This window comes from Eimeria tenella, genomic scaffold (assembly GCF_000499545.2).
Source record: "Eimeria tenella Houghton genomic scaffold, Eth_scaff163, whole genome shotgun sequence".
Lineage (NCBI taxonomy): Eukaryota > Apicomplexa > Conoidasida > Eucoccidiorida > Eimeriidae > Eimeria > Eimeria tenella.
The window spans coordinates 1-22,906 of record NW_013541537.1 but is presented as its reverse complement, the minus strand read 5'-3'; the positions used below and the strand labels follow the sequence as shown (position 1 = coordinate 22,906).

At 43.2% G+C, this 22,906-nt stretch overlaps 3 protein-coding genes across 3 annotated transcripts in view; all 3 read right to left on the bottom strand.

Annotated features, from left to right (window-relative positions):
- The window catches only part of ETH_00010225 (uncharacterized protein), a gene marked incomplete at both ends in the record, with an annotated part of 2,768 nt that extends 373 nt beyond the window's left edge, over positions 1 to 2,395 (bottom strand). The window contains 5 exons of the mRNA XM_013373665.1: positions 74 to 725; positions 914 to 988; positions 1,090 to 1,617; positions 1,721 to 2,061; positions 2,269 to 2,395. Of these exons, the coding sequence (XP_013229119.1) occupies positions 74 to 725; positions 914 to 988; positions 1,090 to 1,617; positions 1,721 to 2,061; positions 2,269 to 2,395 (1,723 nt within the window). The remainder of the gene's footprint in view (positions 1 to 73; positions 726 to 913; positions 989 to 1,089; positions 1,618 to 1,720; positions 2,062 to 2,268) is intronic.
- A 4,528-nt stretch (positions 2,396 to 6,923) lies between these two features.
- On the bottom strand, positions 6,924 to 9,012 carry ETH_00010220 (uncharacterized protein; the record flags this gene model as incomplete). Its single annotated transcript, XM_013373664.1, has 4 exons — positions 6,924 to 6,974; positions 7,343 to 7,900; positions 8,258 to 8,323; positions 8,422 to 9,012. The coding sequence occupies 4 exons, from the start codon at positions 9,010 to 9,012 to the stop codon at positions 6,924 to 6,926; spliced, it is 1,266 nt and encodes a 421-aa protein (XP_013229118.1).
- Positions 9,013 to 10,981: 1,969 nt separating this feature from the next.
- Positions 10,982 to 22,748, bottom strand: ETH_00010215 (acyltransferase, putative; the record flags this gene model as incomplete). The annotated part of the gene is made up of 16 exons (XM_013373663.1): positions 10,982 to 11,062; positions 11,264 to 11,425; positions 11,699 to 11,796; positions 12,121 to 12,310; positions 12,551 to 13,009; positions 13,253 to 13,375; positions 13,986 to 14,276; positions 14,633 to 14,698; positions 15,116 to 15,282; positions 16,745 to 17,024; positions 17,411 to 17,592; positions 19,838 to 21,067; positions 21,250 to 21,622; positions 21,812 to 21,849; positions 22,111 to 22,372; positions 22,566 to 22,748. Coding segments are annotated over 16 exons (4,185 nt in total), but the record flags the coding sequence as incomplete, so codon positions are not given.
- Positions 22,749 to 22,906: the final 158 nt, after the last annotated feature.

Genomic DNA, 22,906 nt, shown 5'->3' with positions numbered 1-22,906 from the left:
ATTTGCATGCGAGTGCTGGGGTGTACGTACACACCCCAGCACTCGCATGCAAATATCAAATATTTGGACTCACATTCGGAAAAGTGAATTTCTTCCTTGATTTTATTCCAACCTTCAAGAGCTGGAAACAAACTTAGTTCTGCAATTTGCAACTCCCTTTCAGAAGTAAACACGTCGCAGCCCTCTTGCTGCAGCTGCTGCAGCAGCTGCTGCTGTTGCTGCGGCTGCTCTTCTTGCTGCTGCAGCTGCTGTTCTTGCTGCTGCAGCTGCTGTTGTTGCAGCTGCTGCTCATGCTGCTGCAGCTGCTGATCCTGAAGCTCCTGTTGCTGCAACTGCTCCTGAAGCCGTTGCTGTTGCAGCTGTTGCTGAAGCTGCAGTTGTAGCTGCAGTTGTAGCTGCAGCTGTTGCTGCAGCTGTTGCTGCAGCTGTTGCTGCAGCAGCACCTGTTCGTGCAGCGGTTGCTGCTGCAGCTGTTGGTGGAGCTCCTGTTGCGTCTGCAGCCGTTGCTGCAGTTGCTGCTGCGCCTGTTCCTGCAGCTGCAGCTGCATCTTTTGCTTGAGCTGCTGCTGCACCTGCACCTGCTGCTGCTGCTGCAGCTGCTGCTTCAGCTGCTGCTGCACCAAGGGATCTACTTTCCGGCAATAAGTCCCATCAGGATTTAATTCAAAACGCGCAACAAATGGAGGAGGCGCCGTCTTCTTCCCCAGGTAGCCGTAGGGCTTCGGCTGCAGCAGCAGCAGCAGCAGCAGCAGCAGCACCAGCAGCAAGGACAGTGCAAACACATGCAGCAGACGCAACCCATTTTTGGCGGAAAAACATTTTTTTATCTAAATCTGCATTAGAAATAAATAATTAAAATGACTAATTAATAAAAAACAAAAGATCTGAAAGCAAACAATTCAGGTGTACGTACACCCCGCGCCTCGTCCTGACTTCTTCTCCAGGAAATGTTCTTGAAAACAGGATAATCCATTTTCTTTCCAGTGGCCTGCAGCAGCAAAATAAGTGTTTTAGTTAGTTAAAAAGAAAGTAAATTGAAAAGAAATTAATTTTAAAAAATCCACTTTTTATTTTGCAGCAGCAACTCACGTGGTCTATTGGATAGTAGATTTGTCTGCTGTAGTTCACAGATTTGTAGGGTGCTGCGGTGGCAGCAGCAGCAGGAGCTGCTGCTGCTGCTGCTGCTGCAGCGGGAGCTGCAGCAATTTCTGCAACTTCTGCAGCGGGTGCTGCAGCAGCAACAACGGGAATTGCTGCAAATTCTGCTGCCTCAACTGTTGCAGCGGGAACCACTGCAACTTCTGCAGCAGGAGCAGCAGCAGCTGCTGCTGCTGCAGCTGCTGCTGTTGCAGCAGAACGAAGATTGGCAGCAAACACTTCCCTCTTTATCCGCAGATATTCCCTAACTGCTCCTAATCGAATTTCTAAACTGAGAGCTTCTTCTCTTGTGCGTGCTGGTCTCTCGAGTCTTTTTTGTTCTTCAGCAGCAGCAGCCTCTTTTGCTGCTGCAGCACCGCGTGCTGCAGCTGCTGCAGCACCGCGTGCTGCAGCTGCTGCAGCACCCTGTGCTGCAGCAGCAACGCCGAACAGCTTTTGCTTGGGCACACTTCTGAAGGGCTAAAACGCAAAAGAATGCAAAAGAGAAGCAAAAGCAGCACCAGTATCAGAAGCCAATTAAGCAGCAGCAGCAGCAGCAGCAGCAGCAGCAATTGTTTCTTACTCTTAGTCGAAGACTGCATCTGTCTCTGTTGAGGCTTCTTCGCTGCTGCAGAGCCTCAGCAACTCGGGCCCAGAGTTCCGGGTTATTTTCCCTGTTTGCTGCTGCGTCTGCAGCAGCTGTTGCTCTTGCTGCAGCAGCTGCTGCAGTTGCTGCTGTTGCTGCTGCTGCTGCTGCCTCCTCTTGCTGCTTCTTTTCCTTGGAAAGCGCCTCTTCCTTTTCTTTTTTGACTTCTTTTATTCTTTCTTCAATTGCCAAACAAAGCGCCGAAAAGAGTGTCGAATAAGATTTGTTTTCTTCTTTTTTTGGACTTTGTGTTTTTGGCAAAGAAAACTCCGAATTGTCTGAAAAGAAAAAAACAAAAAGTTGAATTTAAAAGATTTCAAAAGATTCCCAAAGAGCAAAAGACAATCCGAAGAAGATACTTGCCTAGCTTTCTTCAACTTGAACTGCCGATTCAAACAGTCCACTGCTGCTGCTGCTGCTGCTGCTGCTGAGGATTCAAACGGAAAGCTGCTGCTGCTGCTGCTGCTGGTTTTATGAATGCTTACTCGTGCTGCTGCTGCTGGTTTCTTCGGTCACAGTGCCGCTCGTGGCGGCGGAGCTGATGCTGTCTTTGATTTCGACGGAAGGCTTTGCTGCAGCTGCTGCTGCGTCTTGCAAGCAGCAGACCGTCATTTTCAGCTTTTGAATGAGAATCTGCAAAAAGGAGCGAGATCTGCGCGGAAAACGCACAAAAAAGATGAAATAAAGCTTAAATAGATAAAATAAATTCAAAGTCAACAAAATAAAATCAAAAAGAGATCAAATTAAATCCAAAAAAGAACTTTTCCCCGCTGAATAGTGCAGCGGTCACTGCCGAATATTCAAGTTCAGGGAAACAAGAGGCGATCCGAAGCAAAAAGGAACTTTCTGAGTCTTACGCGTCCCCAAAATGCAAATATTTGAAAATTAAAATATTATTTTGAACAAATATTTCCGGAATTCCGCGAAGTTTCGCCGTTCAGGTTTCGAGTGACGCGGGCTTGTCGGGCGATTCAAGTTGAACTTGGCGAAGCGATGCCGATAAGACGAAAGCGAATTCAGCAATTCAAATAAACAATTCAAATAAAAGATCGAGTTGTTTTCAAAACTATAAATTAAAATTGAATAAAAAGATAAAAGTGAATGACGGACTGCGGCGACTGAAGGCCGCGGCGCGGTGTCTGCTGAGGCGCGGTACACCTGCTAGCCAGGGGGGCCACGGGCCAGACACGGGCGGAACATTCCGTTGAAAACGCGGATTAAATGCTTTAAAAGTGATAAATAGAGTTTTTAAAACCTTTTTTATTCATTTTTGTTCTTTTTAATCTTTTATTTTGAAGCAAAACGGATTTTTTCCCGCTTTTCCACGAGGCGATTTGCCGCCAGTGTCCACCAGTCCAGCGCCGTGTCTTGTTCGGCCTGCATCGGCGCCGGGTGTCGCAGCAGTTTTCAGCTCATTTTGACCTTTTGTCTTCATTTAAAACGTATTTTAAAACTTCATTTAAATTGTTTTTGCGTTTTAAATGCATTGGGGCCTTTATTTCCGCATTTTGGGACTTGTTGCGGCGAAAATGGTGCAGGGCCGACGAAGGTCACCATATTGAGGCCTCTCCAGACATTGGAAACTTGTCCGGATAAGTCCATTCTTATTTGAATTTAAATTCATTTTAGTTTAATTTTGAATTAACTTTAATTCAATTTTAAATTTATTTTAATTTGTTTCGATAAGTTCGTTATTTTGTGCCTCATTTCGCAGCAAAGACCTCTCGAATGCAGGAAGACAGATGTGTCTCATTTGAGAAGCAGCAGAATATTGAAAACATTTCGGGAAATAAAATAAAATCTGCTGCATAATAAAGTTAAATTAAATAAATAAAACTGTCAAGTTTTTGTCTTCAGAGAAAAGAGCATCTTTGCAAAAAGCCCTGCAATAGGACAGTTGAATAATATATATATATATATATAAAAGACTTTCTTAGGAAGCTCTTTAAGTTCAATAGCTGCATCAAATCTTTCGAGAATTACAATTAAACAATTTTTTAATTCATTAATTGATAAATAAAAGATTTGTAAATGAAAAAAACTAAATGGAAACTTCCAGAAATAAGGGCTCAAGAAATCCTCCAAGAAATGCCCACGGCAGGCTTCCCTGCTGTACGTACACCGCAGCGAATGTGGAATGTCTGCTTCAGCTTTCGGGTGTACGTACACCGCAAGAAACGAAAAGAAATGTTCTGAGCCCCCCTCTGGGGGCCCCTTTGGGGCCCCTTTGGGGCCCCTTTGGGGGCCCCTCTGGGGCCCCTTTGGGCCCCTTTGGGGGCCCCTCCGGTGCTGCAGAGTTCGGGGTTTCTGCTGCGCTGGGGTGTACGTACACCTGAGGGCTGCAGCAGACGCTCCCTGTTTGCTGCGGTGTATGCACACCTGCCAAGGCTGCCGTGGCATTTCAAAAGCGAGAAAAGGAAAAGAATTATTTTTTATTTATTTAATTATTTATGATTTTTTTATCCTTTTCTTTTAATTTTTAAATTAAAAACACCTTTTATTCTTTTGTTCTCAGGAAGAAGAAAAGGAAAACAATTCGAAACCTTTTATTCATGCATGCAAAATTAAAAAGAAAAAAAGAAATTCAAAAGACAATTCGCAACTTAGTGTAACTACACCTTCTAAAACATGAAATTACAACAAAAAATAAATATATCAATATATATGAACATGTGCAGAATTGCAAATACATTTCAAATAAATAAATAAATAAATATTTATTTATTTATTTATTTATATCTTTCTATTTGAGAAAGAAAATAAAAAGGAAAAAGACTTTTTATTTGCTGCAGCAATTCATTTTTGCTTCTGCAGAGAAAAGGCGCTGCAGCTGCAAATTTTCTTTTTTCTTTTCTTCTCTTTTTCTTTTGACAATGGCTTGTTTATATCTTTGAATAATAATAATAATAATGGTAATTATAAGAGTAATAATAATAATAATAATTATTATTATTATTGTTAATAATTATTATTAATGTTATTATTATTATTATTATTATTATTATTATTATTATTATTATTATTATTATTATTATTATTATTATCATCTCTATAATTACAATTAATTCTTTTTTATTTTTACTTTTTTGAGAGGCAAAAGAAGACAAGAGGCAGCCGCCTGCATATTAAAAATATATTTTTATGTTTTTGCAATTTAAAGTTTCGGGAAACAAGCATTTATAATTATATTTAGAAGTATATATTCATTTCATTCAAATGGGCTTTTAATTTATTTAAATTAATGAGCTTTAAATTAATTCAAATAAATCAGGTTCATGGCGTTTTGGGGTGTATGTACACCCCAAGCCTCACGCAGCAGAGTCGAAATATTTTGAAATGAAATTCTTTTCATTTCCTTTCTAATTTGCTTCATTTAAAAGGCCTAAGTGTCTTTTTAAACTGTGAAAGAACTAATTCTTGTCTTATTTCTCTTTTATTTTTTTAAATGCAAAAGAATGCAAAAGTTTACACCGCGTAGGGTGTACGTACACCTGGGCGCTGCTCCACGTGGTGGTCTTTCTGTCACTTTTTTTTGAATCTTTGCTCCTTTGTTATTTCAAATGTATGCCAATATATGCATACAGATTACACATGTATATGTATATATATCATATATATATATATAAATATATATATATATATATTTATATATATAATATGAATATGTATATATGCATATATGAGTATTGTATGTATCCAAATGCATACACATATGTAGGTATATATATATATGTACCTCCATGGATATATATATTTATATATATGTATATATATATATATAAATATATATATATATTTATATGTACATATATATAAATATATATGTATATATATATATACATCAGTATATATATAAATATATATATATATATATACTGATGTATATCTATACAGATATGTATATATATATATATACATATATATTTATATATATATACATATATTAATATATATATATGTATATATGTATGTACACAAATATTCAGCTACGGCACACAGAGCCATAGCAAGAGTGGCTGAACATTAATAGAGATATCTTTAAAAACAAATATAAATAAATTAAAGCTTAAACAGAAAAATGTATTTCTTTTTGCTGCTCTTTTATCTGTCAATTCAGGCAGGCTCGAGCAATTAATGTATATTTCATTTAAACCTAAAAGCTTTGTAGCAGCAGCAAAAAGGCCACCTTCTACAAATGCGGGCATGCTAACGTGCATGCATGCATTTCGTTGAATCTGCGTGCATGCATGCATGCACGCATGCATGCATGCACGCATGCATGCATGCACGCATGCATGCATGCATGCATGCATGCATGCATTTCGTTGAATCTGCGTGCATGCATGCATGCACGCATGCATGCATGCATGCATCTCGTTGAATCTGCATGCATGTATGCATGCATGCAAATTGAGAAAGGTCTTTACATCTGTCTAAGTGTCAGAAAAAGTTCTTGCAAATTTGCTCTTTTGAATACGGTCCGTTTCAAAGCTCAGGTGTACAGACACTCGGTGATTGCTGGTGAATTTGATTAAATTCCATAAAGAGATCTGATTACTTTTATTATTTGCCTTTTTCCATATTTGTTGTCTAAATAATTGCAGAAAGAGTATATATATATATATGTACGTATGTATATGGTACTTCATGGCTTTTGAAATCACGATGAATTCTCATCTTGAGACTCCAAAAGAAATTCTTCTTTTTCCCTGCTACGAACTAAATAAAATAAAACTAAAATTAAAAACGCGAAAGTCTAAAAGTATCCTTTTCAACTTCCGTAGTGCTACAACGTGGTCCCTGGAATCTGAACTCATCTGAACAATTAATATTCGATTTGAACTGCAAAAAGCTTAAAACAAATTAACAAACACGAATTGGTTTGCAATTAAAATAAATAAAATAAAACTTCTGAGCCGACAGACAAGTTTTGTCGTTTTGCCCTTTTGCAATATTCAAGAACCACGAGCTGTACGTACACCGCAAATGCGAACACTTGCATTCAAAACATTTCCCCAAAACGAATTTTTGTGCATCCTCCTCTTTTAAAAAGAATAAAACAAATTAAAAACGAATATTTGGACAATTAAAACCACAATTAATTCAAATAATAAAATAAATTAATTCAAAAAAATTAAAATCATTTGCTCGCGCCCTGAGTGCTGCTCGAACTCCCGGGTGCCCCATTACCCTGAAAACAAAAAGAGCAGCAGTTTTTAATAAATTAAAACAAACAATAAAATTAAATAAATAAATAAATACATAAAAATAATAACAACAGCAAAAACAAACACTCACATGGGAAAGAAAATCCGAAATGAGCCAACAACCAAAGGAGAGAAGAGAAGAAACAAAGAAGAAGAAAACGGCTGCTCTCGAAGCACTAAAGGGGCGCAGCAGCAGCAGACAAGGCGCAGCAGCAGCAAACAATCAGCAGCAGCAGCAGCAGCAGAGGCTGCGCAGCAGCAGCAGCCTGGATCTTTGGAATCCAGACTTCGAGTCGAAACAAAACAAAGAATTAAAACAATAGAACAACTCAAGTGTTCTTTAATTTCTCACTTGTTTTCCCGCAACAAAGACACTTGTGTTCCACTGCAGGGGCCTCCGGGGGGCCTCGAGAGCAGCAAGAAGAGCAGCAGTTTCTGCTTCCAGAGAAATTGCTGCTGCTTTCGTTTTCACTTTTCTGTTTTTCCTTTTTTGCATTTCTTGCCGCAGCAGCGCAGCTTTCTGCAGCCGGCTTTGCGCATTGGCAGCAGCAGCAACGGCCGACACTGCAGCAGCAACTGCTGCTGCCACCGTCGGCGCCGCAGCAGCGGCGGGCGCCGCAGCAGCAGCAGCAGCAGCAGCAGCAGCAAACGATTCCGGAGAAGGCAGCGGAGCTGGAGGGGCGTCGGGAGTTTTCGGATTTTCAAAAGTTTGCAAAGGAGAACTGAAATGAACTGTCTTCCGAACTTCCGCCAGAGGAGCAACGGGAGATTCCACGTAAACTTTTGCTGCTGCTGCTGCTGCTGCTGCTGCTTCCGCTGCTTCTGCTGCTGCTTCTGCTTCTTCAGCTGCTGCTTCCGCTGCCTCTGCTGCTTGCTCTGCCACGTCCTTCTCCACGCAACTTTCAAAAACCTGAACGCAAAGACATCCGCAACACTGCAGCAGCAGTTAATTTGCTGCAGCAGCAGTTAGTTTGCTCCAGCAGCATATCATTAAAACGCTGCAGTAATTGGTTGAAGTGCTGCTGCAGTATTTGATTGAGCTGCAGCAGTTGAACAAAATGCTGCCGCAGCAGTTGAATAAAATGCTGCTGCAGTAATTAATTAAAGTGCTGCTGCAGCAGTTGAATTAAACGCTGCTGCAGCAGTTGAATAAAGCGCTGCTGCAGCAGTTAAATAAAATTCTGCTGCAGTAGTGATGCCGCTGCAGCAGTTGAAATGCTGCTGCTGCTGCTCACTGGGCTGCTGCTGACGCTGCAGCAAAACTCACTTCTGATTGATTGTTTGGCTTGGTGCTAATTTGTTTGAAGACCGAAGAAAGCCATTTGCTGCTGGTCTGCAGCAAACAAAAGAAAACAGAAAAACTTGAAATCATTTTTAATCTTCATGAATAAAATAGAAAAGATCGGAAGCAGATCATTTGCGAGGTCTGACCTTTTTCTCGGATTCAGAATTGGCCTTTTCAGGTTCAATTAATTCGCAAAGAGCTTCTTCTTGCTGCACTGCGTTGGCAGCAGCAGCAGCAGCAGCAGCAGCACGAGGCTGGTGCGCTGCAGCAGGCACCAAGGCCGCATCCTTTTTGTCTTGTTCTGCATTTGCGGAATTGTTTTTTGGTTTTAAAATGCATTTGCTGGCGAGAATTTTGAAGGACTTTTGCTTGAGGATCTTTTCTTGAACTGCTGCGTACAGCGCGGCCACCAGAGCTGCCCGCGAAGAGGAATCTTGTTCAGGTTTCGGAGTTGAATTTTTGGGATTTGTGGAATTTTGAGCTGCAAAACGCGGGAAAAAAAGAAAAATAGTTTTAAAAATAAGAAATACTAGTTTTGAGGGGGATTTGAGCTTCGTTTCGAGCGGTTTCAGCACTCGATTCTGCGCTGTCTTCTTGAAATGCTCGAGATCTGCTGCTTCCGCCTCACTTGATTTCAAAAGACTTCCAGCAGCTTTCGAGGAAGAAGAAGTTCCTTCTTTCGATTTCAAACGCGCCTCGTAAAGCGGTGCAAGCTTGGACGGCAGCGACAGCGTCATTTTTGAACTTGGGCAATTCAAGTTGAATTGGCGTTTCTGCAAATCACGGAAAGCGGCGGAAATGCCCTTTTAAACGGGAAAGAAAGACAATCGGAGAAGTATTTACTCGAATTGGTTTTGTTTTCAAGACTTGTTCATGTTTTCAGTTGATCAGAGGCCGGCAGTGACGCAACGAGAATGCTGAGATCGCCGAAGACGAAGTGACCACTTCGACGCTTACTTGGTACTTGACGGAGAGCTCTGCAGACTTGTCGAAACTGAATTTCAAAAGTTGAATTTGTTTTTGCAAAAGAACAAATTGGAGGTTTTCAGTTGATCGCTGGCGAGATTTTCAGGCAATTATGCAGGCGATGACGAAGGACCTGGTCCGATGCAATTCAAGACAACGCGAAGCGGATTCAAGAATCGATTTCGAAGAAAGAATGCGAAATGCAAGATGTATAAGATGAAGATCTCACTTTTGTTTGCAAAAGAAGAGTAAAGTAAAGTCCGAAAGTATAAATGAATGAAGGTCTGGGCCTGCGTCTGCCGCGCCGCAGACACTGGCCACGCCTGCTAGCCAGCGGGGCCCGGGTGTCCATTCAGCTTTCCGGTCTGAGCCCTCTTGAAGGCTTTGAACGAAATCTTCGCAAATTCAAATTCAGTTTATATTTCAAATGCAAAATTGAATTCTTCTTCATCCAAATAAAGCCAATTAAAGTGCGCTTTCCGAGCGCAAACCCGCAGCGCTCGTGTGCACAGGTTCTGTCTTGATCGGCTTTGTCGGCCTCAGGAACGCGAAGGCACTTGCGAGCTTCCAGCTTTCCAAACCAGTTCAAAACGTCAAAAATATCTTTTATTTCATAAATCAATTTAAATTAATCGAAAATATCTTTTATTTCATCTAAATTGTACTTTTTAGCTGCACCGTCACTGCAGCAGATAGGACCGAGCTTTCCGCCCACCGAGACAGACAGCAGCGCGGCCGCAGCCGCAGCTGTCTGCACAAGTAAAAGACCCTGAAAGATGAAACTTGAAAGATTTGAAGATCTAATCCACCTTTTAAGAATACCTAATTCATCTTCTAGAGTTTTCGCCGGCTCAGCCAGCCCCCAAAGTTCAAATTTGGCGGAAGCCAGCAGCAGCAGCAGCAGCTGCTGCTGCTCGAAATTCCGTGCAGAACGAGAAAGTTCACTTACAGGTGAAGAGGATTTCGCATTGAAGAGGCCAGAGAGTGAAGCGACGTGCTGCACTAAGCAGCAGCAGCAGCAGCAGCAGCAGCAGCAGCAGCGGAGGTGCACATCAGCTCCGCTGCTGCTGCTGCCAGCACTAGACTTCGCTTGAAACGCGTTTTGCAGATTTTGCAAAACTTGAATTACAAAGGCCCGCGGAGATAACAAACAAAGCTAACCAACCAACACAGGAAATAACAAATAACAATAAATATACAAGTATAAATATATAAATATAAATATAAATATAAACATAAATATAAATATAAATATAAATATAAATATATAAATAGAAGTACATAAATATAAATATATGTGTAAATATACTTATAAATATGTTTGTTTATTGTAAATGCAATAAAACCAGAAACAAACAAAAGCTGCATGCGCTTCACATGCGAGCTATTATGGGGAAGAGGGCCAGCAGGGACTTGCGGCTAAATTGCCTGAAGAGGAAAAAGAAAGAATTAAATTAAATAATTAAATTTGAAGTTAATTTAATTCATTTTAAGTGAATTAAATTGCAATTGAGGCGTCCAAACATTTGAAATTCGAATTCAATTAAATAAGTTAAATTTAAAACTAATTTGATTCATTTTAAACGAATTAAATTGCAACTGAGGTGTCCAAACATCTGAACTTTCTCTTTGAATTGCATTTAAATTGCAATTAAATTCAAAGTTTTAAAATTGAATTCAAATTGCATTTTAATTTAAATTTTAAAATTGAATTTAAATGCATTTTAATTCAAAGTCCACTCACTTCGCGTGCTGGGCATTTGGCTGCGACGCCTCCAAGAGCGCCGCGTGGCGGAACTTGTGGATTTTGTTCAAGAACTCCTGCGGGGGTAGAAACAAAGAAAAACAAAAGAGAAAAGCAAAAAATAAAACAAAAATTGCATTTGAATTCAACTAAAAGTCGAAATGAAAGCACTATTGCCCTCTTTGTCGCCGCAAAAACGCGAAATTCAACTTTCCCGAAACTTGAATTCCAAATTTCAAGTTTCAGATTTCGTTTTGCAAACTGAAAAAAACCCTCACTTGCAAATGCGCCTCCTCACGGTACTGCGGCGTCAACTCCAGCAAAGTGTCTTTGTCGGTTTCCGTCGAAGTTCCTCCGTTTGCTTTCCGCAGAACTCCAAACGCAACGAAGCCGTCTATGGCGCGATTCAGAGTGGAAAAAGAAGTGCTTTCGTAGTAAGACTGCACAAAAAGGAAAAAATAACATAGTTCCCGAAAAACTGGCAAAAAAACATTTAAAAGCCTCAAATATAAGTCAATTTGAGAAATTTCAGCTCGGGACTTGGAAAATTGAGGTGTACAGACACCCCAGGAAGCGGAAACGTGAAATCAGGTTCGGTTGCGGCGCGCCAGTTTTATCTTAATTGAACACGAATGAATGCGGATCCAAACTTGAATTAATAATTATCATTTTAAATGCCTTCTTTACTTCTCCTTTCTGCATGATTAGCTTACAATAATGCCTTCTTTGCACAGACCGTCAGCAAGCCAGTGCGCCCGCGCCACCAGCTGCTGCTTCCTCAGTTGCGGCGTCGTCAACTTCAGCGCCATTTCTGATTTGAAATAAAAAAAGAAAAAATAAAAAACAAACTTTTGGATGTACAGGTATCATTTCTAAAGGCCCCTGTTCTCTGGATCAGGAAGACACGAAAACAGAAAAGCAGCAACTCCGGCGCATGCAAGACTGCGGGTGTACGTACACCTGAAACTGCGCAGCCCGGCCCTTTGAATTGCCAGTCTCAACGCAAAAAAGAAATAAAGCAATTCCAATCCTTTTTGAATTCAATAAGACACAATTCCGCAGCTTTTTGCCGCGCTTAAGCGGAAAAGGAGGAGAAAAAAAGAGGATTCAACTCCGGAAATCAGAAGAAGCTCACCGCCGGGGGAGTGGCTCTGCAAAGTGAACAAAGTGTTTCCCAAGGCCCAGACGCTGTCCACAAAAGGCCACAAAAAGCTGCAAAGAAGAAGAACTAAAGCTTCTTGTTCAGAATTGAAAACCAAGTTTTCCTTTTCTGCAGGGCCCCCCTGCCGCAGCAAGATCTTCCGCTGCTCCATCAGATCTAAAACCTGAAAAGGAATTCATTTAAAAAAGAAAAAGACCCTAACTATCCAGTTTCACAGGGAAGCTGTTCGAACTGCAGCAGCATTGCAGCAGCGTTGCAGCAGCAGCATTGCAGCAGCAGCATTGCAGCAGCAGCAGCACTGCAGCAGCAGCAGCATTGCAGCAGCAGCACTGCAGCAGCAGCATTGCAGAAGTAGCAGCAGCACTGCAGCAGCAGCAGCATTGCAGCAGCAGGGAGTGCGGACGGCTTCGAAGGTGTCTTCGTTGACTTTGCCGGCGTAGACGAAGTGGCAGCTGAGGAGCTTCAGGAGAAAAGCTGCATGCGCTTTGATGGCGGAGAGGGGGGCCCCCCTGGAGAAGGCCAGGGGGCCCCCCGCAGCACTTAAGGCCAGCGCAGCAAACCCTTCATTTGCAAAGACATGCATGCACTGGTTGCGGTAGTAGGCCAGCAGCAGGCGCGGCAGGTGCATGCGGAGGGGCCCCGGGGGGCCCCCGGGGGGCCCCCCGGGGGCCCCCGGGGGGCCCCCCCCGTACCCTCCCGCCACGCACCAACCCTCGCCTTTGGCCTCCGCCACATTTTTCAAATAGCGACCCAAAGCTGTTCGAACTGCTGCAGAAGGGTCATAAGAAAAGCCGCAAATGTAGGGACTCAAGAGGCCCCCGCGCTGCAGCAGCAGGTCGCGCAGCCAGGTCACCTGCGATATCTGCAGCAGCAGCAGCAGCAGCAGCAGCAGCAGCAGCAGCGCTGCAGCAGGGGCGCGCGGGGAGTCCGGGGCCGTTTTCCGCGGGGACTTTTCGGGGGAGGCTCCGGAGCTGAGGACTGGAGGGTTAATTGAAGAGCTGGAAGAATTAAAAGAATTTAAACTTGAAAAATAAAACGAAAAGAAGAATTAAAAGAATTTAAACTTGAAAAATAAAACAAAAAAGCTAAATTGAGTGAAACGAACCAAGTCTTCTTCGCGAATCCCGTCCTTGTGCAGCGCCAACACTGTGGCCACCAAAGAGGTCGCCGTCACGTAAAGCCCTTCGCTCAACTTCTCCATCAACGTCGACGCCAAGTGGCGACAAATCTGAAAAACAAATTCAAAATAAATTCAAAGTAAATTCGAAAGTGCCAAAACGGACTCAAAAGTGCCAAAACTGATTTCAAAATGCCAAAATTAGTTCAAAAATGGCAAAAAAATCCAAAAATCTCAAAATTCTTCCCAAAATTAAAAGAAATTCAAAAAACAGCATTTGGCGGCCAATTCAGGCTCTGGAGTGTACAGACACCCCAAAACTTGCGGGTTCTTTCTCCAGCCAACAAATAAATAAATCAATCAATCAATCAATGAATCAATAGATAAATTAAAAAATAATTTAATTTATGATGAAGAATAATAAATTACAAAAAAATAGATGAAAATGAAATGTTCAACAAGTCTGACACGCAAGAAGGCAAGCAGTAAACCCTAAACCCTAAACCCTAAACCCTCAAAGGCAGCTGGAGCAGTAGAAAGGGAATTCCAAAAGAAGCAAATTAAAAAGTGTCAAGATCTTTGCACACTGCATATCCTGCACGCATTTAGGGTTTAGCGTTTGTGAGGGTTTAGGGTTTGTGAGGGTCTAGGGTTTGCTAGGGTTTCGGGAAACCCCGAAAAAAGGTTTGGTGAGTCAAACAAAAAACTTGAAATTATTTACTTTTCTCTTGAGCTCTTCTGGCACTGGAGGCAAAGAGCCGCTGGCCCGAAGCACAGCAAAACTATTAGGGTTTGTGGGTTCTTGCTGCTCCTCCTCCTCCTCCACCTGCTGCTGCTGCTGCTGCTGCTGCTGCTGCTGCTGCTGCTGCTGCTGCTGCTGCTGCAGCTGCGGCTGCCCCGTGAGAGTGGGCAAAGAGCCAAACTGCGCCATGGGAGAAACGCAGGAGTGGCGAAGGGCCCCCAGCAAGGGTTTGAGGGGCCCCTCATCGGCCCAGTTGGAAAAGAGATAATCCTGAAAACAAATAAATAATTGAATTGAATTAAATTAATTATTCAATTAAATCAGTTAAATTAAATTAATCAAATTAGTTAAATTGTTTTAATTCAAAAGCTCTAAAAATCCGACGCTAAAAGAGCCCCGCAAACCCCAGACACCAGCAGCAGATAAGCACCAGAAAACGCCACGCAACCCTAAACCCTAAACCCTAAACCCTAAACCCTAAACCCTGAAGCCTGGCTGCTGAGACTCAGACGCCATACCCGCGTGCCTGCAAGCGTGCACGCCGTAACCCCTCTAACCCCAAACCCCAAACCCTAAACCCCATACCCCAAACCCCAAACCCTAAACCCTAAACCCTAAACCCTCACCCTGAAGCTCATGGGGGGCATGACGTTGACGCTGGCGGTTCCGAAGGGTCTGTAGCCGGGCCCGAACTGCGGGGCCAAACCCCTAGACCCTGGCGAGGGTTTGAGGGTTTGGTGGTAGGCGGGAGCAGCAAAGAGTTTCGTGGCTTTCAGAACGCGGCTCAAACCCTAAAACAGCGGATAGCGCGCACCCCCCGCAGCCGCGCCAAACCCTAAATCGCGGTTTGCGACGCGTCCTAAACCCTAGCAACGAAGCAAGGGCCTCTCGAGGCCAGAAAAAAACCAATTCAAACCAAACAGCTCTAGCCCCGCCCTGCAAACCCTAAAGCAGGGTTTAGCCACCCTTTGCAAAGCAAACAAGCGAACCCCCCAAGCCCTCGAAAGCGAAAGCGCTGCAGCCATTCCAAGCCCCCGCGCGGCGGGCGCGGCGGCGTCGAGGGGCCGGGGAGCGAAACCCTTTTTTAGGGTTTGGCGGCGCGAACTGACCTCCGCCTTCTTCGGCTCGCCCAGAAGCTCCTGCGGAAACGTCTCCGCCTCCAACACTCTGTCGTAAGAAATCGAAATCGGAATAAATAAAACTTCGGAGACGGAGCCGCTGAAGAGCATGTCGGCGGCGCAGGAAAGCAGCCCCAGCTTCGGGGGCAGCATCAGTCCTGCATGCAGACAGGCCCGAGGGGCCGCTTTTGCGCGGCTTTCGGTTTTCTTTCCGTTTATTTCGTTTTATTTCCGTTAATTCCATTTATTTCAAACAATTTCCACCAATTTCGAGGAAAAACGAACAAAAACGACGCCCGACGAGCCCAGATACACCCCGCACCAAATTCTCGGGTGTACGTACACCCCGTGCTCAACGCATGCAAACCGCGCTTTCCGCCATGTTCGACGAAACTGAAATTTAAATGTATTTTAATGCATTTTTAACATACTTAATGCATTTTAAATGTACTTTAATGCATTTCTAACACAATTAATGCATTTTAAATGTACTTTAATGCATTTTTAATATATTTAATGCATCTTAAATATATTTTAATGCATTTTTAATATATTTAACGCATTTTAAATGTATTTTAGTGCATTTTTAACGTATTTAATGCGTTTTTAATATATTTAATGCAATTAAAATGGATTTAGTGTATTCAAAATGGACTTAATGCATTTTAATATATTTAATGCATTTTAAATGTATTTTAATGAACTTTTAATATATTTAATGCATTTAAAATTTATTTAATGCATTCAAAATATATTCAATGAGTTAAAAATATATTTAAATGCATTTAAAAGCATTTAATGCATTTACAATCTATTTAATGCATTTAAAAAGAATTAATGCATTAAAATGTATATAAATGCATTTAAAATATGTTTAAATGCAATTAAAATGTATTTAAATGCATTTAAAAGGAATTAATGCACTTAAACATTTACACTGGCACTTTTGCATGCAAAAGCTTTTCTTGAAGTTCTGCAGAAATTCTTTTTTCATTTTTCTCAAAAGGGGAATAAGTTTTTGGAAATTAAATTGCAAATAAATAAAAGGAAGATTAAAATGGCAAACAAATAAAAAGAAATAATAAAAGGGCAAATAAGTAAAATGAACGAAAGACTAAAATGATATATATAGAAAGAATACATTAAATCAAAAGAAAGATTAATATGCTAAATAGATAAATGCAAGAAATAAAAAACTTAGAGGGGTAAATAAATAAAAGAATAAATAAAATTCAAAAAGACTAAAATGGTTGAAAGGGTAAATAAAAAGGGAAAAAGGAAATGAAAAACAAAAATAGAAAAAAACAAAAGGAGAAAAATGGATATTTAATAAACTAGAAAAGAAAGAGGACTTTTAAATGAACAAAGACAAATAAATAAATAATAAGAACAAAAGAGGTTTGCAAAGAAAAAATCCACAAAGAGACAAATACACCAAATAAAAGCAAACTAAAAACGCCAAAACGTAAACAAAAAAGAAATAAAAAGAGGAATCAAACAAGGAAACAAAAAGGAAATAAAAAGGAAGCAAAAAGCAGAGAAAGAGGAGCTCAAAAGAGGAGAAAAAGGACCAAAAAAGACCAAAAAAGAAAAAAATAAAAAACAAAAATAAAAATGCACCTGTTTTGCTGCGGCCGCCCTCGAGAAAAACCTCGAGGACTCCGTATCTGCGTGCGACGCATTTGACGAAGAGTTGGAGAAGAACTTTTTTGATTTTTGGAATTATTTCTTTTTCCAAACTTTCTCCTTTTCCCCTTTCGCCCCCCCGCGACACGAAAAAGGCCCCCGCCCTCCGCAGCAGCTGGTGGGCCATTCGAATGGCCCCGAAGGCTTCGTCTGCGGCGATGAAGGGCAGCGGCACTCCGTAGGTGAAGCAGATGTAGGAAACCAGCAGGAAGTCCTGCAGACGCAGTCCCGCGCGACAGGGAGCCCGCAAACTCAAAATGTTCTCCTTTTTTAGTTCAAAAATCCAAAAAAAACGATAAAAAACCAACAAAAATGAAGAAATTCCAAAACCCGAAAGGCCCGCGCGCGCCACCCCGTGCACTGCGCTGTACGTACACCCCAGCGCCCCCCAGGAGCCGGCGGAAAGCGGAGCGGAAATTGGCTCAAAAGAAGGGAAACAAACGCGGAAAAGCATTAAAAAGAAATAAAACAAGAAATAAAAGGCATTAAATGCATCAAATTTGAATTAAATCGGAATTAAACGACTCAAACGGGCACTGTGCGGACCATGTAGCTGCGGTGGGTGGGAAGCAGCAAGACCGGCCCCGCAGCTGTCTGTACAGCTCGTTTCAGCTGCTGCATGTGCGTTTCTTCCACTATTATTCGATCAAATAAAAAAGAAAATGATTTATGAAACAATCCCGCCAAAAGGTAGACCACGTGCGGCTCGATGCTCCCCGCCATCCCGGTGTACATACACTCCACCTCCCTCCACACCTCCCGCTCCACCTCCTCCAGCGCCTCTGCACGACACCCTCAAACCCTAAACCCTAAACCCTAAACCCTAAACCCTAAACCATAAACGCTAATCCCTAAACCCTAGTCCCTAAACCCTAGCAACTAGGACGAAAATGAATTTAAATGCAAAAAGAAATAAATGCAATTAAACACATGCAATTAAATAAATGCAATTAAATAAATGCAATTAAATAAATGCAATTAAATAAATGCATTTAAATAAATGCAATTAAATGCAATTAAATACATGCAATTAAATAAATGCAATTAAATGCAATTAAATACATGCAATTAAATAAATGCAATTAAATAAATGCATTTAAATGAACGCAATCAAATAAATGCGATTAAATAAATGCAATTAAAAAAATGCAAACACATAAAGGCCATTGAATAAAAGCACGAACGCAGTTTCAGAATTTGCAGGGAAGCAAGTGGTTGAAACCCTAATTTAGGGTTTATGTGGTTTGCGTTTGTAGTGGCGTTGGGTTGTTGGTGGGGTGCTGGTGAAACCCTAATTTAGGGTTTAGGGTTTAGAGCGTTGGGGCGCGCCGGTGGTTGTTTGCGATGAAACCCTAATTTAGGGTTTAGGGTTTAGGGTTTGGGCGTGCGCACGGGGTTTGGGGTCTTGTCTTTTCTTTTTGCGGGCGAGGCGGTGGGCCGCGAGGGTTTGGACGAGGGTTTGGAGTTGAGGGTTTTGAAGAACAAACTGGGAAAGGGAAGAAGGGTTTGGCGAGGGTTTGAGGGGCGGAGAAGCTGCGACAAACTGCAGAAATGAAAACCCTCCCAAAACCCTAAACCCTAAAAGAGGGGATATCAACGGAGTCCCCATCAGGTACCGCTGCAGGCAGTCCATGTACAGCAGAGGCGGACTCGGGGGCTCGCAAGCTGCAAATAAATAAATAATTTAACTAACTTAATTACTTTAATTAATTAAATTTAATTAATTAAATTTAATTAATTTAATTTAATTTAATTTAATTTAATTTAATTTAATTAATTAAATTAAATTAAATTAGTTTAGTTTGCTTGATAGGTTTAATTAGTTCGTTTAATTAATCAGTATAATTGTTAATTCATCATACAAATAAATTAACTTAATTAACTCACTTAAGCTAAATAAACAAATAAATAAATAAATAAATAATAAATAAACAATAAATAAATAATAAGTAAATAAATAGGTAAGTAAATAATAAATAATAAATAAATAAATAATAAATAAATAATAAATAAATAAAATGGATAATTACGCATTTTACTTAAATGGTCTGAGGGAGTCCATTTGGAAATTCCAAAAAAAAACCAAAAAGACAGAAAGAAATAAAAAAAAGAAAATGAAAAGAATAAATAAATAAATAAACATACAAACTAAATAAATAAATAAATAAATAAATAATGAATAAATAAATAAATAAATAAAATAATTAAATAAATAACTAAATAAATAATTAAATAATTAATTAAATAATTAATTAAATGGACTGAGGGCTCCTTAAGAAGCCACTTAGCAATCCCGTAAAAGAGTGAAAAAACAAATGGCCAAAAAAGAAATAAAAAAGGAAATAAAAGAATAAAAAGAACAACTAATTAATTAATTAATCAATTAAATAAATAATAAATAAATAAATAAATAATTATTTAATGATTTCACCTGAGGGCTCTTTAAGGAGCCATCCAGCAATCCCACAAAAGAATGAAAATATAAAAACGCAAAAAAGATCAAAAAGGATAAAAAAGTCCAAAAAAAGCCAAAAAAGAACTAAAAAGGGGAGTAAAAGAATAAATAAATAAATAAATGAATAAACAATTGACTGGTCAATTCACTGACCTGAAGGCTTCTTAAGAAGCCATCTAGCAGCTTAACAAAAAGAAATAATGGATGTATAAACAGCCAGAAAAGACCCAAAAAGGACTCAAAAGAGACTCAAAAAAGATCAAAAAAAGACCAAAATGAGTCCAAAAAAAGCCAAAAAGAACTAAAAAAAGGAAGCAAAAAGAATAAAAAGAATAAAAAAGAATAAACAATTAATTGCTGCATCTGAGGGCTCTTTAAGGAGCCATCTACAGATCCCGTAGAAGAAGAGGATGGATGTATAAATAGTCGAAAAAGACCCAAAAAAGACCCAAAACGATCAAAAAAAGCTCAAAAAGAGCCCAAAAAGAGCCAAAAAGGAGCCAAAAAGGGCGAAAAAAGCAGACAAAAAGAACAACTACTTAATTAATTGATTAATTAATTAATTCGCTGACCCGAGGGCTCTTTAAGGAGCCACCTAGCAATTCCGTAGAAGAAATAGTGGATGTATTCTCTCCAGTTGATGTTCTGGACGGAGACGGCCCACTGGGCGCGCTCGTGTGGGGCGAGCATGCGGTGTATGTACACCGCGCTGCGCTGCTCGAAAATCCACTCTTGGTAAGAAAAGGGGTGCAGCGCCTCAGCAGCTTTTTCTGCTTTTTGGAGACCCAGCAGCAGCAAATCCAGCCCCTTCTGCAGCTGCGAAGCAGCAGGAGCCACGCGCCCCAGCGAGTGCCACAGCAGCAAACTCGGCAGCTTTTGCTGCACGAAAAAGCGCCTGCAAACGCCCACAAACGCCGCCTCGCCTGCTGCAGCAGCAGCAGCAGCAGCAGGAAAGCAGCAGCAGCAGCAGCAGGAAAGCAGCAGCAGCAGCAGGAAAGCAGCAGCAGCGGGAAAGCAGCAGAAGCAGCAAAGCTGCAGCAGCAGCAGCAGCAAAGCAGCAGCAGCAAAGCAGCAGCAGCAGCAGCAGCAAAGCAGCAGCAGCAAAGCAGCAGCAGCAAAGCAGCAGCAGCCGCAGCAGGCGGCGAGCAACAACCAGCAGCGCCCGAGCGACGCCAGGAGCACCCCCGGAAGCCCCGCCGCCGCCGCCGCAGCAGCAGCAGCAGCAGCAGCAGCAGCAGCAAACCTTTTGAACTGCTTGAAGTCGGTGTCGAAGAAAGGAGTGGTCATGTGTCTCTTGACTCTGGCGTAAAAGGGACACAACATGTTATACTCTCTTCCGTGGATTAAAAGGTCTTTCCAAAATGTGGGGTTTAAGTCGCTGCTGCAGCAGTGGACCACGTAGACTCCGGGCCTGCCTGCTGCTGCTGCTGCTGCTGCTGCAGCGCCGAGCTCGCAGGGGCCCGCTGCAGCAGCAGCCACCGCCGGCGCAGCAGCAGACGCCCCCACGTGCGCTGCCTGCTGCTGCTGCTGCTGCTGCTGCAGCGGCGGCAGCTCCACGGGGCACAGAATGCAGTTCGGGTCCACGTGGCTTGCTGCTGCGCGCGTTGCTGCTGCAGCGACGCTGTCGTCCGCTGCTGCTGCTGCTGCTGCTGCTGCGCTCCCCGCGCGCTGCAGCAGCAACGCGTTCGAAGCAGCAACAGCAGCAGCAGCAACAATCAAAGAATCCGCAACCACATCCACAGGCACTTGGTCGCCAATGAATTCAGGGTTTGCAGGCAAACACCGCAAAATCCCCAACGCGCCTGACACGCAAACCCTAAACCCTAAACCCTAAACCCTAAACCCTAAACCCTAAACCCTAAACCCTAAACCCTAAACCCTAAACCCTAACCAAAGCCAGGGCACTTCAAACCGAGCTTTGAAACACTCCAAAGGAAACCAGCAGCACCAGCAGCAGCAGCAACAGCGTGGCTCTTAGCAGCACCAGTGGTGTCTTCAGCAGCAGCAGCAGCAACAGCAGTATCCGCAGCAGCAGCACAGCTTTCAGCAGCCCCACCTCCACCCCCAGCAGCAACATCATCGCCACCATCACCATCATCAGCAGCAGCATCACCAGCAGCAGCAGCATTACCAGCAGCAGCAGCAGCAGCAGCAGCATGATCACCACCAGCGCCAGCATCACCACCCCCACCACCACCACCAGCATCAGCAGCAGCATAAGCAGCAGCACCACAAGCAGCAGCAGCGGCAGCAGCAGCATAAGCAGCAGCAGCAGCGAAGGCGGTAGCAGAGGGTGCTCGAGATGGAGAGGCGGGGCAGAGGAGCTTGGAATTAGAGAAGAAAAAGCCGCCCCACACCTAAACCCTAAACCCCAAACCCTAAACCCTAAGCCCTAAACCCTAAACCCTAAACCCTTGCTCACGCATGAAAGTGCACATCCTGGCTTTTGCGTCTGTCAAAGCCCTCGGAAAGGGTTTAAGATTTAATTTTTGAAATTCTTCTTTGGACATAAAAAGACTCTCCAGCGGCTCCGGGTGTACGTACACCTCAATGTTCCCGCAGCAGTACGGACCAGGGCCAAAACCTGCACGCAAACCCTAAACCCTAAACCCTAAACCCTAAACCCCAAACCCTAAACCCTAAACCCTAAACCCTAAACCCTGAACCCTACACCGCGCTCTCTGGGATCACGCTGCGAATCCTATGGGTTGAAGCTGTGCCTTTCACGCCCATCAATTTAGTGTTTAGGGTTTAGGGTTCAGAGTTCTCCGGCTAGGGTTTAGCGTTTAGGGTTCGGTGCTGCTGCGCAGGGCTTAGGGTTTAGGGTTTAGGGTTTGCGAGCTACTCTTCAGCGGCTTCAAAGAGACAAGAGGCAGGGTTTGGTGGTAGGCCCCAGGGGCCCCAGAGGCCCCGGGGGCCCCCGGGGCCCCGGGGCCCCTGGGGGCCCCCGGGGCCCCGGGGGGCCCCCGGGGGCCCCTGTCTTTAAGTGCAGCAGCTTGCAGCTGCAGCAAATCGAGGGGCTGCTGCAGCTGCGCATAGGGCTGGCCGTCGATGCAGATAAAGAGGCAAAGAAAAGGGTCTAGTCCTGGGATGCAGGGAAGTAAGATCTGAGGCGAAGTCCAAACCCTAAACCCTAAACCCTAAACCCTAAACCCTAGACACGGGGCCCCGCAACAGGGCCCTGTCGGCGCGCCGGGCAGGCGCCTCCGGCCCTCTGCGTGGGCCTCAGGGAGAGGGCTTTGTTCCCCGAGGGTTTAGGGTCGAAGGCCTAGGGTTTAGGGTTTAGGGTTTAGGGTTTACCCTGCCGTTGACGTAGACCTGGCCGTAAAGCTCTTCTTCCACGCAAACTGCATGCGCGAAGTCCTCGAAGTCTTGGGGCTGGACTTCGCACTTGCATGCAGCTTCGGCTGTCCTGCTGCTGCGCTGCAGCAGCTGCTGCAGCGCCCTCTTGCTGCTGCTGCTGCTGCTGCTGCTGCTCTCCCCCTGCCACAAAGCAACCACTGACAAACCCCCGCCCCGCAGCAAACCCTTGCTAAGCCCTCGCAGCGGAAGTCCAAAAACCCTCACAACTTCCACCCACGCATATCCTGCTGCTTCAAACCCTCGGGGGGCCCCCCCGGGGGCCCCCCCGGGGGCCCCAC